The 13813-nt window shown below is 24.9% G+C and overlaps 1 protein-coding gene and 1 long non-coding RNA gene across 2 annotated transcripts; one reads left to right on the plus strand and one right to left on the minus strand.

Moving 5' to 3' along the window:
• Positions 1–265: 265 nt before the first annotated feature.
• Positions 266–757, minus strand: LOC146881902 (uncharacterized). Its single transcript, XR_014986218.1, has 2 exons — positions 637–757; positions 266–540 (listed from the first exon to the last, which is right to left on the minus strand). It is a non-coding gene; the product is annotated as an uncharacterized LOC146881902 (long non-coding RNA).
• A 4823-nt stretch (positions 758–5580) lies between these two features.
• Positions 5581–11658, plus strand: LOC114170707 (uncharacterized). The gene is made up of 18 exons (XM_028056246.2): positions 5581–6377; positions 6459–6536; positions 6716–6920; positions 7024–7138; positions 7606–7698; positions 7831–7912; positions 8005–8064; positions 8147–8199; positions 8692–8858; positions 9060–9264; positions 9848–9902; positions 10010–10066; positions 10167–10415; positions 10494–10558; positions 10654–10710; positions 10797–10890; positions 10975–11115; positions 11338–11658. The coding sequence occupies exons 1-18, from the start codon at positions 5607–5609 to the stop codon at positions 11416–11418; spliced, it is 2628 nt and encodes an 875-aa protein (XP_027912047.2). The 5' UTR covers positions 5581–5606; the 3' UTR covers positions 11419–11658.
• Positions 11659–13813: the final 2155 nt, after the last annotated feature.

The following is a 13813-nucleotide window of genomic DNA, read 5'->3' on the forward strand; positions in this document are numbered from 1 at the left end:
GAAACTTTTGACCAATTTAGTCATTCATCTTTCGAAATACATGAATTTAGGCCTTTTAATCAATTTTTGTTAGGTTTATTTGATGTTCATATGTATTTTAGGATTGTATTTAAGTTGTTTATACAGTTTGACATATTTTTACTTTAATGTTAAGTCAAATACTATTATGAAACGCGCTTGAAATGTCAAATAAACTTAACAACATTTAATTAAAATGACTAAATTTATATATTTTGAAAAAATGAAGGACTAAATTAGTCCAAAATTTCGAAATAAACTAATTTTAAAATTCATCAAAAGTTAATGAACTAAAAACATATTTAACCTTATAAAATATACAATAAAACTGCTTTAGTATTTTACATTGTATACCGTCGTTCCAAAACCCTCGGAACTAGATAAGAGAAAAAAAAAAACATGAAAAGGTAACAACTAAAATTTCCACAGCACAACCTTGAACTTTCTGTTTTTCTCTTCATCAACTCGTGTCCCATGAAGATCATTCATGTTACTTCACTTTCCAGAGTCATGTAGATCAATCTAATACATTGAAGAAAAAAAAACATAAATCTTACCTTCATTAAAAATAAAAAATTTAATATATTCAAATATAAAGAAGAATTTGTACTAATTAACCTGAAATCTCTACTAAAATGAATCATAATACAAGAACTATTAGGAGAATGTTGAAAAACCTCTATGGTAGAACTACAACCTATGCTGCAATAGAATTCAGAGCAATGAATGTTAGATTCAAGAAACAAATATATTGCTATGAGCCTGTGTTAAATTATTCCATTAAAATAAAACTTAGCATTTCTTGTACGAAACTCAAATGAAGATGCCAAGCATGATGTTCTTTACTTCATTTGTAATTCAAGCTTAAATTAATGCTAATAAATGAAAAAAAAAAATTATCTTCAGAAACCAAAACTCACTCAAGGAAAAGCATCTAAAAGTAGAAAGTGTTAAGGACCTAGCTGCTAGGAATTCAAAGCTTGTACACTATAAGTAAGCATGTTTACGTTACTAAGTTTGTACAAGAAAAAACATTGAACAAGAACTGCTTAATTTTTATCAATGTTTGAAAAAAATATTTCTAAAAAATGTTTTTTAAATTTTATTCAACTTTACATATTTATTATATAGATCTTTATATGTAAGAATTTACATTTTAGTTTATATTTGTGTAATATATAAATAATATACAATAATATTAAAAAGGAAATAAATGTTTATACATCATATAACATGTATTATTGTCACACATTACACTTTTACTAAATAACGTTATTAATGTTCTCCCGTAAAAATGTTACACATTAAATTTAAACATTTATTTTTAGAAATAGTTTTTTCACTGATAAAAATTAAGCGGTTCTTGTGAATACAATAATATGTGTAGTATTACACATGAATAACTTATATGTATGATAAAAGGAATCTTCAACTATATTTTAATGACCAAGATAAATTTGTTATACACAAATTCTTAAAAAAATAAATAAACTTGTATTAAACATGTTTCACCAAAAACCTCATTCATAGAAAACTTATTAAAAAAATTATCTTCATTTCCTATGTTAAGATGATTATTGCACTTGTTTTATAATAGTCTAACACACAAATTTTCATTCATTTCTCATCATATGATATTTTAATCTATATTTGATTACAAAAATTAGAACGTTACCTTTTTATAATGGTGTATGTAATATTATTTTGCACACCTATAAAAAGTCCCAATACCATACTAAAGATACTTGTACATTAAACCACAATATCATACATATATCCAAATACAATAAAAATGAATAAGTATATATATCTTATCAATATAATGATTTTATAATAAAAGAACTCATATTTCTTACCAATTTTATTTTGAAATTTTTTTTATCATAAATATTTCAAAATTTTGTTGTGAAAAAAAAATTATAAAAAATTACTATCAATTTTCTTGTAAAATATTTTGTACAAACTAATTTTCGCAACAAATTTTGTAGGAAATACTAGTAAATTTATAAATTTATAGGAAATAATTACTCACAAAAAAATTATCTATCAATTAAAATTTTTAGAAAAAAATGACAGAATTTTTTTTTTTACAAATTATTTTAACAAATTTACCAGAAAAATCTTATATAATATAAATTTTTTTAATAATAATATATATATATATATATATTTTATTTATTTATTTATTTATTTATTTATTGCCAGTCATCACAAAAATCATTAATATTGTTCCAGCAACACAAGTTCCAATTGCTTGATCATTACTTCAACAACCATCATCCATCCTCTTACCGTTGGGGTATACAGTAATATATATGTATTATTTTTTAATAATTTTATCAAAATTAAATTCATTAAATATAATTTATTTACTAAATGTATTAAATTCTTTAAATATATCGTGAGTGTATTGATAATATATTTAATATACTTAAAGTTATTTAAGGATAATTTACGTTATATATGGTTTAATTTATTCTTCATTAATTACACATTAATTAATATTATACGTTATTTTTATTTTATTATATTAATAACTATTTTCTTACAGTTTTAAATAAACATATATTATTTTTATATATACTATGTTTATATTCATTAATTACACATTAATTAATATTATACGTTATTTTTTATTTTATTAAATTAATAACTATTTTCTTACAGTTTTAAATAAACATATATTATTTTTACATATACTATGTTTATACAAAAGCTCGTTTTATTATTTATACTATTATATTGTATAAACATAATCTACCTGTATATTTATTTTCTACTTATACTCTTTAATATAATGATTTTTAATATATTGGTTTTTCTAATTTAAAATAATTGTCTTAACAAATTTACCTTTAAGGTGATTTTATTTTATAAGACAACTTTTTTTACTGTTTTCTTAAGTAGTCATTTTTTTAAAATTGAAATAACTATCAATAATAAAAAAAATTACTTGCAAAACAAATAAAAATTATCTATAATAAAATTATAAAATATATTTATATTTACTTTTATTATTATAATTTTATTATTTTTATTGTCATGAAAAAAAATAGATTTCTCTAATAATGATTAAATTAAATAATATCTCCTACTTCATGCTCAATTAATCTCGTCCAATCCGTTCTTAATAATTTAATAAGTTATTGATTTAATAAATATTAATAATTAGTAAAATAATACTCCTTATTTAAATAATACCAATTATTAACATATTACTAATTAAATAATTAATAAACTCATGTATTTCATAATTATTTTTTATTAATTAAACATATATAAAATTAAGTCATAAGCTTAATGAACAGTAAATCCAATAATATTAAGTTATATCTTTAAATATTTTTTATATTTAGTTGTAAAATATATTTTAAACTAACTATTGTTTAAATAAAATAAATATATGTGTATAAATAATTATTAACTGGAGTACACCATGGAGGTAAACAAAGTGATTAAATGTTAGTAGTGAAAGATCCACATTAACTCATCTCAAATAAAATGAGAATTGAATTGTATACCAATATTAATGCACTCTAGTGTTATGTATACAGTAACATATTTTCAACAAATAGTTTGGAGGTTCAAAATCTCTACATAAACTATTGAAAACACATTACATTACGGATATTTGTTCATTTTTTTATAATAATAAATTTATTATTATTATTATTATGAAGTTAAATGTAAATAATTTGTATAACTTTATATCAAATAGTTTTTTTTATAAATAATTTTATAATTTAAATGATTAAACCTACACTGCAAAGGAGGATGGAAATGTAGTTAAGAGCAAAAATAGAAAATAGAACATAAATTTGACATGGTTATGACACCCAAAGTACATCAATTAATAACAAAACTATTTCTTCTCACCATACAATATCTTTTGGCAAAAATTGAAGATGTTCATACACTTTTTTTCTAAAAAAAAAAAACTATAAACAATAATTAAAAAAAATTGTAAACGCATTTCTTCCCATTCTTGCTGACAAAATTGTAAACTCTTTATTATATAACTTTTTTTCTCTTTTTCTTTTAGAAAATTACAACCTCATCCAAGAGATACTGAATTATGGTGACAACAAATATTTTATATTAGTTTACTTATACTTCCTTCCTCATATTTTGAATACCATTTGAGAACTAAAAAACAACCTACTTGTTTTAATTGGAAGATGAGTTATATATTTTTTTGTCTTTTATTTATCTTTTACTCTTTTGTTATTATTTTACCATACCTCATTGTATTTTTTAGTTATCAAAACATTATAGTTTAATAAAACTGATGTGTCATTACATATGTTAAAAGTTTATGTACTTTAATGGTAATAAAAATAAAATGATATCTAAAAGTGATTTTACTTTATTAATGTATGCATAAGTTTTTGAAACTGATACATAAAAAATTAAAGTTCAAAATAATCATTGATATAAATGTTCTTTACAAGATAATTAGTTATTAATTTATTATGTCTATTTTTTATATCATGCCAAAACTGATAAATTCTTTTATATATATATATATATATATATATATATATATATATATATATATATATATATATATATATATATATTAAAAATTTAAAATTTAAAGTAATAAACGAAAAATAATTTATACAAAATACGATGGAGAGGACAAACTAATGTAGGAGAGAGGGAAAATAAAAATACAAACTCTGCCGTGGTAAATTACTTTGTGTTTTAGATAAATTAGACACAATTTATATTTGTTCTCTTAAGGTAAGTAATATTTCCTTGTTTGATTGTTTGTATTTCTTCTTTTCTTTATTCTCTTACTTTTATTAAACTCAATTCTCAAATCTCTTCATTTCTCTTTAAACCCTATTTTTTTCTATTACATTTTTCAATTGATAAATTCTCATTATATATATATATTATTAATAATTGAAACTTTAAAGTAATTAATAAAAAATAATCATTACAAAATATTATAGAGAAGACGAAAAGACGAACTAATAAGGAGAGAGAAGGAGAATAAAACTACACAGCTCTTTTTGTGGTGGTAGGATTACTTTGGGTTCTAGATAAATCTGATACACTTTATTGGTCTTCTTTTAAGGTAAGCAATATTTGTTTTTTCTTTTACATTTTTCAATTGATAAATTATCATTATTATATATATATATATATATATATATATATATAGTTATTAATAATTTAAATTTTAAAGTAGTGAATGAAAAATAATTTATACAAAATACAATACAGAAGACGAAAAGACGAACTAATGAAGGACAGAGAAGGAGAATAAAAATACTCTGTGGTGGTATGATTACTTTGGACTCTGGATAAATCAGACACATTTTCTCCATCTTCTCTTAAGGTAAGCAACATTTCTTTGTCTCAGTCTTTGTGCTCATTTTTTTCTTTATTCTCTTACTTTTATCAAACTCAATTCTCAAATCTCTTAGTTCTTCTTTGAACCCTATTTTTTTTCCTTTACATTTTTCAATTGGTTGTATGTACCCACCCCATTACAATCTTATGTTATTTATAATCACTTAAATTCATACAACTTCAAATTTCAGACTTGTTTGTATCGATTTTGTCCTCACGCCTGCATGGCGAACAATACAAATTCAGCAGAACACTTTGTAGAGTTGTATGAAATTCGCACAGGTTTGAAAAGGGAATTTGCTTTTGCTATGAAGGCACAATCTCAGATATGTGGTTCTCTAGGTCGGACTCGATCGAAAAAGGCCCAAACTTTGGTTGAGTTATCTACTAATTCATCCCACAAGCTATGCGAAAAATCTAGGCAACAAAAGATTCAAAATTTAACAAATTTAGCAAAAACTAAGGAGGATACTAGTGTTGCTCTAAGTGAAAAGGAAGTAAATAGTGATGTGATGGATGTAGAAAAACTTAAAAGTCAAATGAGTGATGAAACAAGGATGTTGGTTATTTGTGAAAAGGAGCACAAGAGTGATGAACCTAAAACCCAAGTGGAGGATAAAGGTGTAATGATTGTTGTTTGTGATGAAGAGAATAATAATGATGAACCTAAGATTGTGCAAAATCAACCTGCTTGTGATAATGACATAATCAAAGAGGAAGATGTCAATGATGAGATGGTTTCAACTTTGGATTACGAGTTGAAAAACCCAATAAAGTCTATACCATCAACTTTACAAAAATTAGAAAATGGTGATAGCAAGGTTGAGAGTAATGGTATTGAGAAAGAAAGGAAAAATGTTTCTATGATTGTTGCTTCAACTCCGGTGACATCTTCTATGAGATTTATGGGAAAAAAATTTCCTTCCAAGCTAAAAGACTTTTTATCTTCTGGAATTCTTGAAGGACTACTTGTGAAATATATTCGCAGCATCAAGGTATTGTTTTATTAAATTTATATAAGTTTTTAGTTTTTTCCAATGTATGGATTAATGAAAGATGTATGTGTTTTTCTGTAGGCGAAATCTATAGGACTTCTGGGAGTCATTTCTGGCGTTGGAATATTGTGTTATTGTGAAGTTTGTAACAAAGCTGAAGTAAGTAAACAAATACAAATTCATGTTTTAATTGTAAACAATATTTTAAATTGCAATTAGTTTTGTTGTATTTCTTGGAAATTATGAAAAAATGCAATTACATTACAAGTTATTATAAAACTATGGTACTCAATACATAGTTAAATGTCATGAATCAACTTTTTCTTTTATGGAAGCAGGTTGTGTCACCCACAATTTTTGAGTTGCATGCTGGTAGCTCAAACAAACGTCCTCCAGAGTATATTTTCCTTGAGAATGGATGTACTCTTCGTGATATCATGAATACATTTTTGAATCATCCATTAAACACTTTGGAGGAAGTTGTGCAGAATGCTTTGGGAGGCTTCACAATGAGAAGATCTAAGTTTTGTGTAAATTGCAGAGGTTTGAAATTTATTTTTGTTTACCATTTTTTTGTGCTTTTCTACTTATCTGAAGCATACTTTTAACAAATAATATTCAATTATTGCATTATGTACTTTTGAAGATGTCAATGTCGTATCGAAATTATTCTGTAATTCATGCGTGGAGTTACTAAAGGATTGTGAAGCTAGTCTCACTTCAACAAATGACACCAATGATACCTTTGCATTTCAATCCAGGTATTTAAACACAACTTAATTTAAAAAATAAAAAAAAACTTTTTTGGAATTTGGATTCTTTGCTGAGTTTTTTTGTGTTGTTCCTCTATTGTGTCTTCATAATACATTGATTACTACTAATTTTGACGTTTTAAAATATATTAAAAAATTATTTAAAATACTAATACAGTGTATCACTAATGCTCAACAGAGGACAACACCCAAAAAATCCAGTAGAGAATCTGGACTCTTTTGATAATAGTGTACATTAACATTAATATCAATAATGATTATATGGTAAATATATAACATGATTTATTGACAAAACATAATTACTTTTGCAATGAGCTTATAAAGTAATACTATAGAGCTCATTAATAGTCAATAGTTAGTATCAATATTGGCACACAAATACTTTGTATTCATGACATAGTTCATTGTTTTTGTGCTAACAACTAAAAAACATATCCGTTAATCAACTATTACAGGTCTTCGGAGTTAGCTATGTTTCCAAAGTCATTAAATTGTGGAATGAAACATAGCACATCTCGTGGAAAGAGCAAAGGACAACTAATTAGGAAGTAAGTATTTTTGTTGAACATATTAAATTGTCCTATCGATTTAGAAATATGATTTTATTCATATAATAACATTTTACATCATAGTCTTTTATCAAACATATAATCTTGTTTTATGTTGTCAAAATTTGGAAGGGATTTACGCATGCATAAACTAGTATTTGAGAAAGATGGGTTGCCAGATGGAACTCAAGTTGGATACTATATTCATGGAAAGGTTATCTTCATAATGTCTTACTCTTATACTTATATTCGTGTTTTTTTTTTTACTTTTAATTTTTTTGAATCTATTTTATGTTATGTGGGCAGAACCTATTATCTGGATATAAGAAGGGATCTGGAATTGTTTGTAATTGTTGCAATCGTGAGGTAAATATTTATTATGTTGCAGTACATATGTTGTCTCGATAACTTCAATTCTAATCATACATTTTATGTAAAACATGAACAGATCAGTCCTTCTCAATTTGAAGCACATGCAGGTTGGGCATCGCGACGAAAGCCGTGAGTTTTTGTTTATTTTGTGTATGGTTGTAAATTTATTATAGTTCTTTTTTACTAATTATGCATTAAAATACTTAATATTTGTTGGGAATAGTCCAAGTGTGAGTCAAAAGTCTCACATTGGATATAATAGACAAAGTTAAACATTATATAAGATCAAAAGTCCATAACACTATTGCCTTAAGGTTTTGAGGATAAAAGTAATGTCAAATGTCTTATATGTACAAGACTAATGTCATGCATCCATATGATGACCTTAACTTTTATATATATATATATATATATATATATATATAAATTCCAACAATATTATATTTCTTGGATGAATCTTTTCTTACTTTTTTTCCTTCTAGAACGATAAGAATTTTTCTATACTTCTCATGATTTCCTTGAACATGACAATTAAGAGTTGTACTATGATATTTTTTTCAAAAGGTCTAATACTTTTTCTTGTTCCCTTAAACATTATTGTTTTTTTCAATTTCTTTGTAGTTATGTGCACATATTTGTATCTAATGGACTATCACTCCATGATTTGTCTATCTCCCTATCACAAGGTCGGAAATTTTCTACCAATGATAATGATGACCTATGTAGTATATGCAGAGATGGAGGAAATCTTTTGTGTTGCGATGGATGCCCAAGAGCTTTTCACCCAGGTGAAGTTTTACCTTTTTATTTCAAGTAGTGTGTTGATATATTAATTATATGTATTTACCTATTAAAAATTATTTTTAGTTGATCTAATAATTATCACTTTTGTCATATGGTTTTGTATGTATAAAACATATTTGTCTTTCCATTTAAATTAACTTGAGATTGACTTTTGATATAAAGCTTTGATATTTTTATTGTTGCAGAATGTGTATCTCTTCCATGTATTCCAAGTGGTACATGGTATTGTAGGTATTGTCAAAATTTGTTTCAAGACAACAAATGTATTGAGCATAACGAGAATACCAAGGTTGCAGGGAGAGTTGAAGACATTGATCCCTTAGAACAGATGAACCAGAGATGCATTCGTGTTGTCAAAGAATTTGAACTTGGTGGATGTGCATTGTGTAGGTAATATATTCTTCTATCTTTTAGTGAGGTTATTGTTAATACATGCATAAATAATGCTTCATTTTTCTCCTTCCTTATGAACAACAACAAAAAATTTAGAGTATAACAAATACTAGGTTTTATAGTATAATGTTTTTAAAGGATGATTTTAGTGAAACATGACGAGAATCAATCCCTGAATCTTATAGAAAAGCCAGAAAATATTTAGAAGAAATAGTTTTAAATGGAAAATACTGTTTGACTACTAAATTTTGACAATTTTCTCTTATAACTTTAGGTATTATTTTTTAAATGGTTTTTCATTTTTCTATTTTTTGATTTTCAATATTCCAAAACCACTTAAAAGATGTCACCTTATGTTGTAAGAAAAAATTGTCAAAATTTAGTAGTCAAAATATAATTGTCCTTTATAAATATATTAAGAGGTAGAAATGAATAAAAATAAAATTTTAAATTTTATTCTCTTTTAAATTATATATCTCTAATAAACTAAGATGTGGGGTCTGGCTGATTAGCATTTTTTTCTGTTTTACTGCAAATTCTTTTGTATTATCTCTCATATGTTTCATTTCATATACTCCAGAGGCCAAGATTTCAGCAAAAGCTTTGGACCTCGAACAGTGATTATCTGTGATCAGGTGTTGTTTAATTCAAAATGCTAATTATGATGCCTTAATAAAATACATATCAGTTACTATATTCTATCTGTTTAAGTAAAATTTTTCCAATAAATGTGTGTTTGCAGTGCGAAAAAGAGTATCATATTGGGTGTTTGAAGGATCATAATATGCAGAACATAGAGGTGTTGTATATTTGTTTTTCTTCTCTGTTTTTTTTATTTTATTTTTTTTATTTGATTTAATTAATGCATGCAATTGTTAACTAGTGTTGTTTTCTTCCAGGAATTACCTGAAGGGAATTGGTTTTGCTGTTCAGAATGTGAGAACATTAATACTACCTTAGTGAATTTGGTGGCTCGTGGAGAAGAGAATCTTCCAAATACTCTCTTGAGTTTGATCAAAAAGAAATACAATAACAAAGGCTTAGAATTTGGGTCTGATATTCGTATAAAATGGAGGCTTCTGAACTGGAAAGTGAGTGAATCTGAAGAGACAAGACAATTGCTTTCAAAAGTTGTTGCTATTTTTCATGTAAGTGTATTACAATACATTATTTACTTAATATTTGTTTTCAAATTAACTACTTAGAATTATAACTATGTTTTGTAGGAGCAATTTGATCCAATAGTTCATACTACAACCGGCATTGATTACATTCCAGCAATGATTTTTGGGTTAGCAGAATCAACTTTGATTCGTTCTATCACCTTTCTTTTCTGATATGCATGAACACATGATAAATTCAGTTTTTGTTATTTGAATTCCACAGAAGGAACATTATAGGTGAAGATTTTAGTGGAATGTACTGCATGTTACTCACGGTGAAGTAAGTGAAGTGTGTTCTTGTTCAACATTTTTTTTTCCTTGTTTGAAAGAAACTATGAATGTTGAATGTGTTTGATATTTTTGCAGTGAAGTGGTTGTGTCTGCTGGAATTTTTCGTGTGTTTGGGTCAGAAATTGCAGAACTTCCCTTAGTGGCTACTGTTACTGATTTTCAGGGACAGGTTGGTTAATATACTTGAGAAAAAGTAAAATAAAATTGTGTGAAATATATTTTTTTTTCTGAAAATGATGTTATTTTCTTTCAGGGTTACTTTCAATCTCTGTTTTCTTGCATTGAGGGTTTGCTTGGATCATTGAAAGTGAAACGATTTGTTCTACCTGCTGCTAGTGAAGCTGAATCAATATGGATCAATAAATTTGGATTTACAAAGCTAGATCAAGATAAGGTTTGAAAAAAAAAATATTTTGTCACCTCAAATTTATATATTTGAACCTATTGATCGATACTTTGTTATAGACATAAGTATATAGTTGAGAGTGTACAAATACTTGATTTGTCTTCACTTACTTAGGGTTTTAAATCCGTCATTGTTGTTTGTAGCACATGTTTTTTTTTTCTTGAGTTTCATTGGTTATTTCTTCTTATACTATTATTCTCATTGTTGCAGATCAACAACTATTGGAAATATTATCACATGATGATCTTTCAGGGGACCTCTTTATTACATAAGCAAATTCCTCAATTTTGAAGCATATTTTGCTTTGAGTATGTTACTTTAGAGACCTAATTTTGCAGACGTGTTTTCTGGATTTTGGTGGGTGTGTGGAAGAACACATCTTTGACTATGTTCTATGGATCAAAACAAGACAAGATCAAACGTTTGATGGTACACTGTGATAAACTTATATTTGAAAACTGTGGACATCCAAACATAGAATGAACTTTTTAAGACACAAACAAGTTCTATGTTAAGTTTGGTTATTATTTATAGGACTGGTTTTTCGTTATATTGAATTGAAAGATAGTGGTGAAGTGTGTTTGTTTTAGGAATATTTGAAAAAATCACTTTTGAAAAAAAAATGATTTTGTTTAAAATTATTTTTTAATAATGTGACGTACAAGCATTTGAAAACAAAAATCAGTTGAAGTAAACAGAGTTAGTTAAAAGTATAGACATTGGAGATAAAAAGAATTTGAATTTTTTTATTGGAGTGTGTTGGATTTTTTTACCATTCTTTCTTATGGAGCATTTAATTTCTTTCTTAGTTTATTTATGATTGAGAAACGGTAAGTGTTTAAAAACACTAACCTATTTTTATAAGTTAAATTTAATTGGAATATATGTAGTAGTTTTTCTCGACTACTATTATTTAACCAGTATGTTATTGTATTTGTTAAAGTTTATCAAGCTTTTATAATAATAAAATAATATTTAAAATTATTTTTATTTACTAATGTATAATTTTTATGATAAAACTTGAAAATAATAACTAGATTATTCAAAAAAAGTGTATAATTATTAATTTTATATTCATTAATATACTTTGATAATCAGGGGCAGGCGGGGTCTCCAAAATTTTTTGAATTTTTTTACATTATTTACATTTTAAATATTTTAAAATTATTTAATATTTAAAATTGTACACATCTTTTTAAATTAAATAATATTATATTAGAAATTAATGAAAATTAAATTATATATTTTTTATTTATTTTATAAAGTCTATTAATAAATAATAAAACATAAAATCAAATATATAACGAAAAACAAAATTATCAAGATATTTTTTATTTTCTCTTTCATTGTCTTTTGAATTTTTCATATGTTGTATTTATCTCTCATGCTTATTTATTTTTTGAGTTTCTCTTCCATTCTTAAATAAATAAAAAATGTAACTTTCTCTTATCTCACTTGATAGTGAAATATTTGTTTAACATTTAGCACTATTTATTATCTCATGATATTTTTCTATATTCATTTTTTATTAATATAGAAGAAGAAGTAATGTACTATGTGATTTTTCATAGTCAATTTTAATTGTAACTTGATTATCATAATTCTTTTAATAATTATGTCTCTCAACTTTTGATTAGGTTACGATAAATTATTTTTTAATCTTAAACTTCTTTTTTAACTATGTATATTGATGAAAAACAAAAGAATAAATTTATTTTTTAAAATTGATAGAGGAACTGTCGATGAAGATGAAAATATGATAATATGGTTGCTTATCGCATAACAATGAAAGGAAAGTTTGTGAAGACTTTTTGAATCAAATGAACGTTAATAAAATGAAAAATAAATATGTTGCAGATAATATGATTATTTACATCAAAAAAAGTTAACCGAAAAATTTAATTATGATTCAATTAACATGAGTTCAAAAATATGAAAAAACGATAAACATTCCTTTATATATGTGTAATTTTATACTAGATTATGTATTCATTTTCATTGAATTAGTTACAGTAATATTAAATATATAAATTTTGAGTATATTATTTTGGCTTCCAAAAAAATTTTGGTGAAGATCCGTTGTTGATAATCAATAAATTCTCATTAAATATAAATTTACATAATATAAATTAAATTTTAAAATAATGCATAAAAATTAATGTATTTAAGACATGGAGAAGAAGATGAAGGGAAGAGATTAAAATAAGACATTGTTGTTGCAAAATTATTTTGAGTTTTGGATTACCTTGAACTTTTGTTTTTCGGCTTTGGATTTTGGACAAGTCAAACATCTTTTTCTTTATCTTATTTTAGGTTAAGGTAAAATATCTTTAATTTATTTTCTATTCTATAAATTCAATTCTTAAATCTCTTAGTTCTCCTTTAAATCCTAATTATAATTTGTTTTGCATTTCTCAATTTCATGCTCACACTAATGCAATCTTAAGACTTTTACAAACATTTTATTCAAATTACTTCAATTTCTATGCTATCAAGGTACAATTTCACTTCTATGGTTCTCTAGGTCAAACTTAAACCAAACAGTTCAAAAATTTAGTTGAGGTATTTGTTAATTTATTTTATAAGCAATGAAAAAAAATGATTTATCTAAACCAAAAATTAATAACTTTCCAAGATTGACAAGAACAAGAGATGATACTAGTGATGCTCTAAGTGAGAAAGAAGT

This window comes from Vigna unguiculata, chromosome 11, assembly GCF_037176805.1.
Source record: "Vigna unguiculata cultivar grain cowpea cultivar isolate G323 ecotype 2 chromosome 11, ASM3717680v1, whole genome shotgun sequence".
Taxonomy (NCBI): domain Eukaryota; kingdom Viridiplantae; phylum Streptophyta; class Magnoliopsida; order Fabales; family Fabaceae; genus Vigna; species Vigna unguiculata.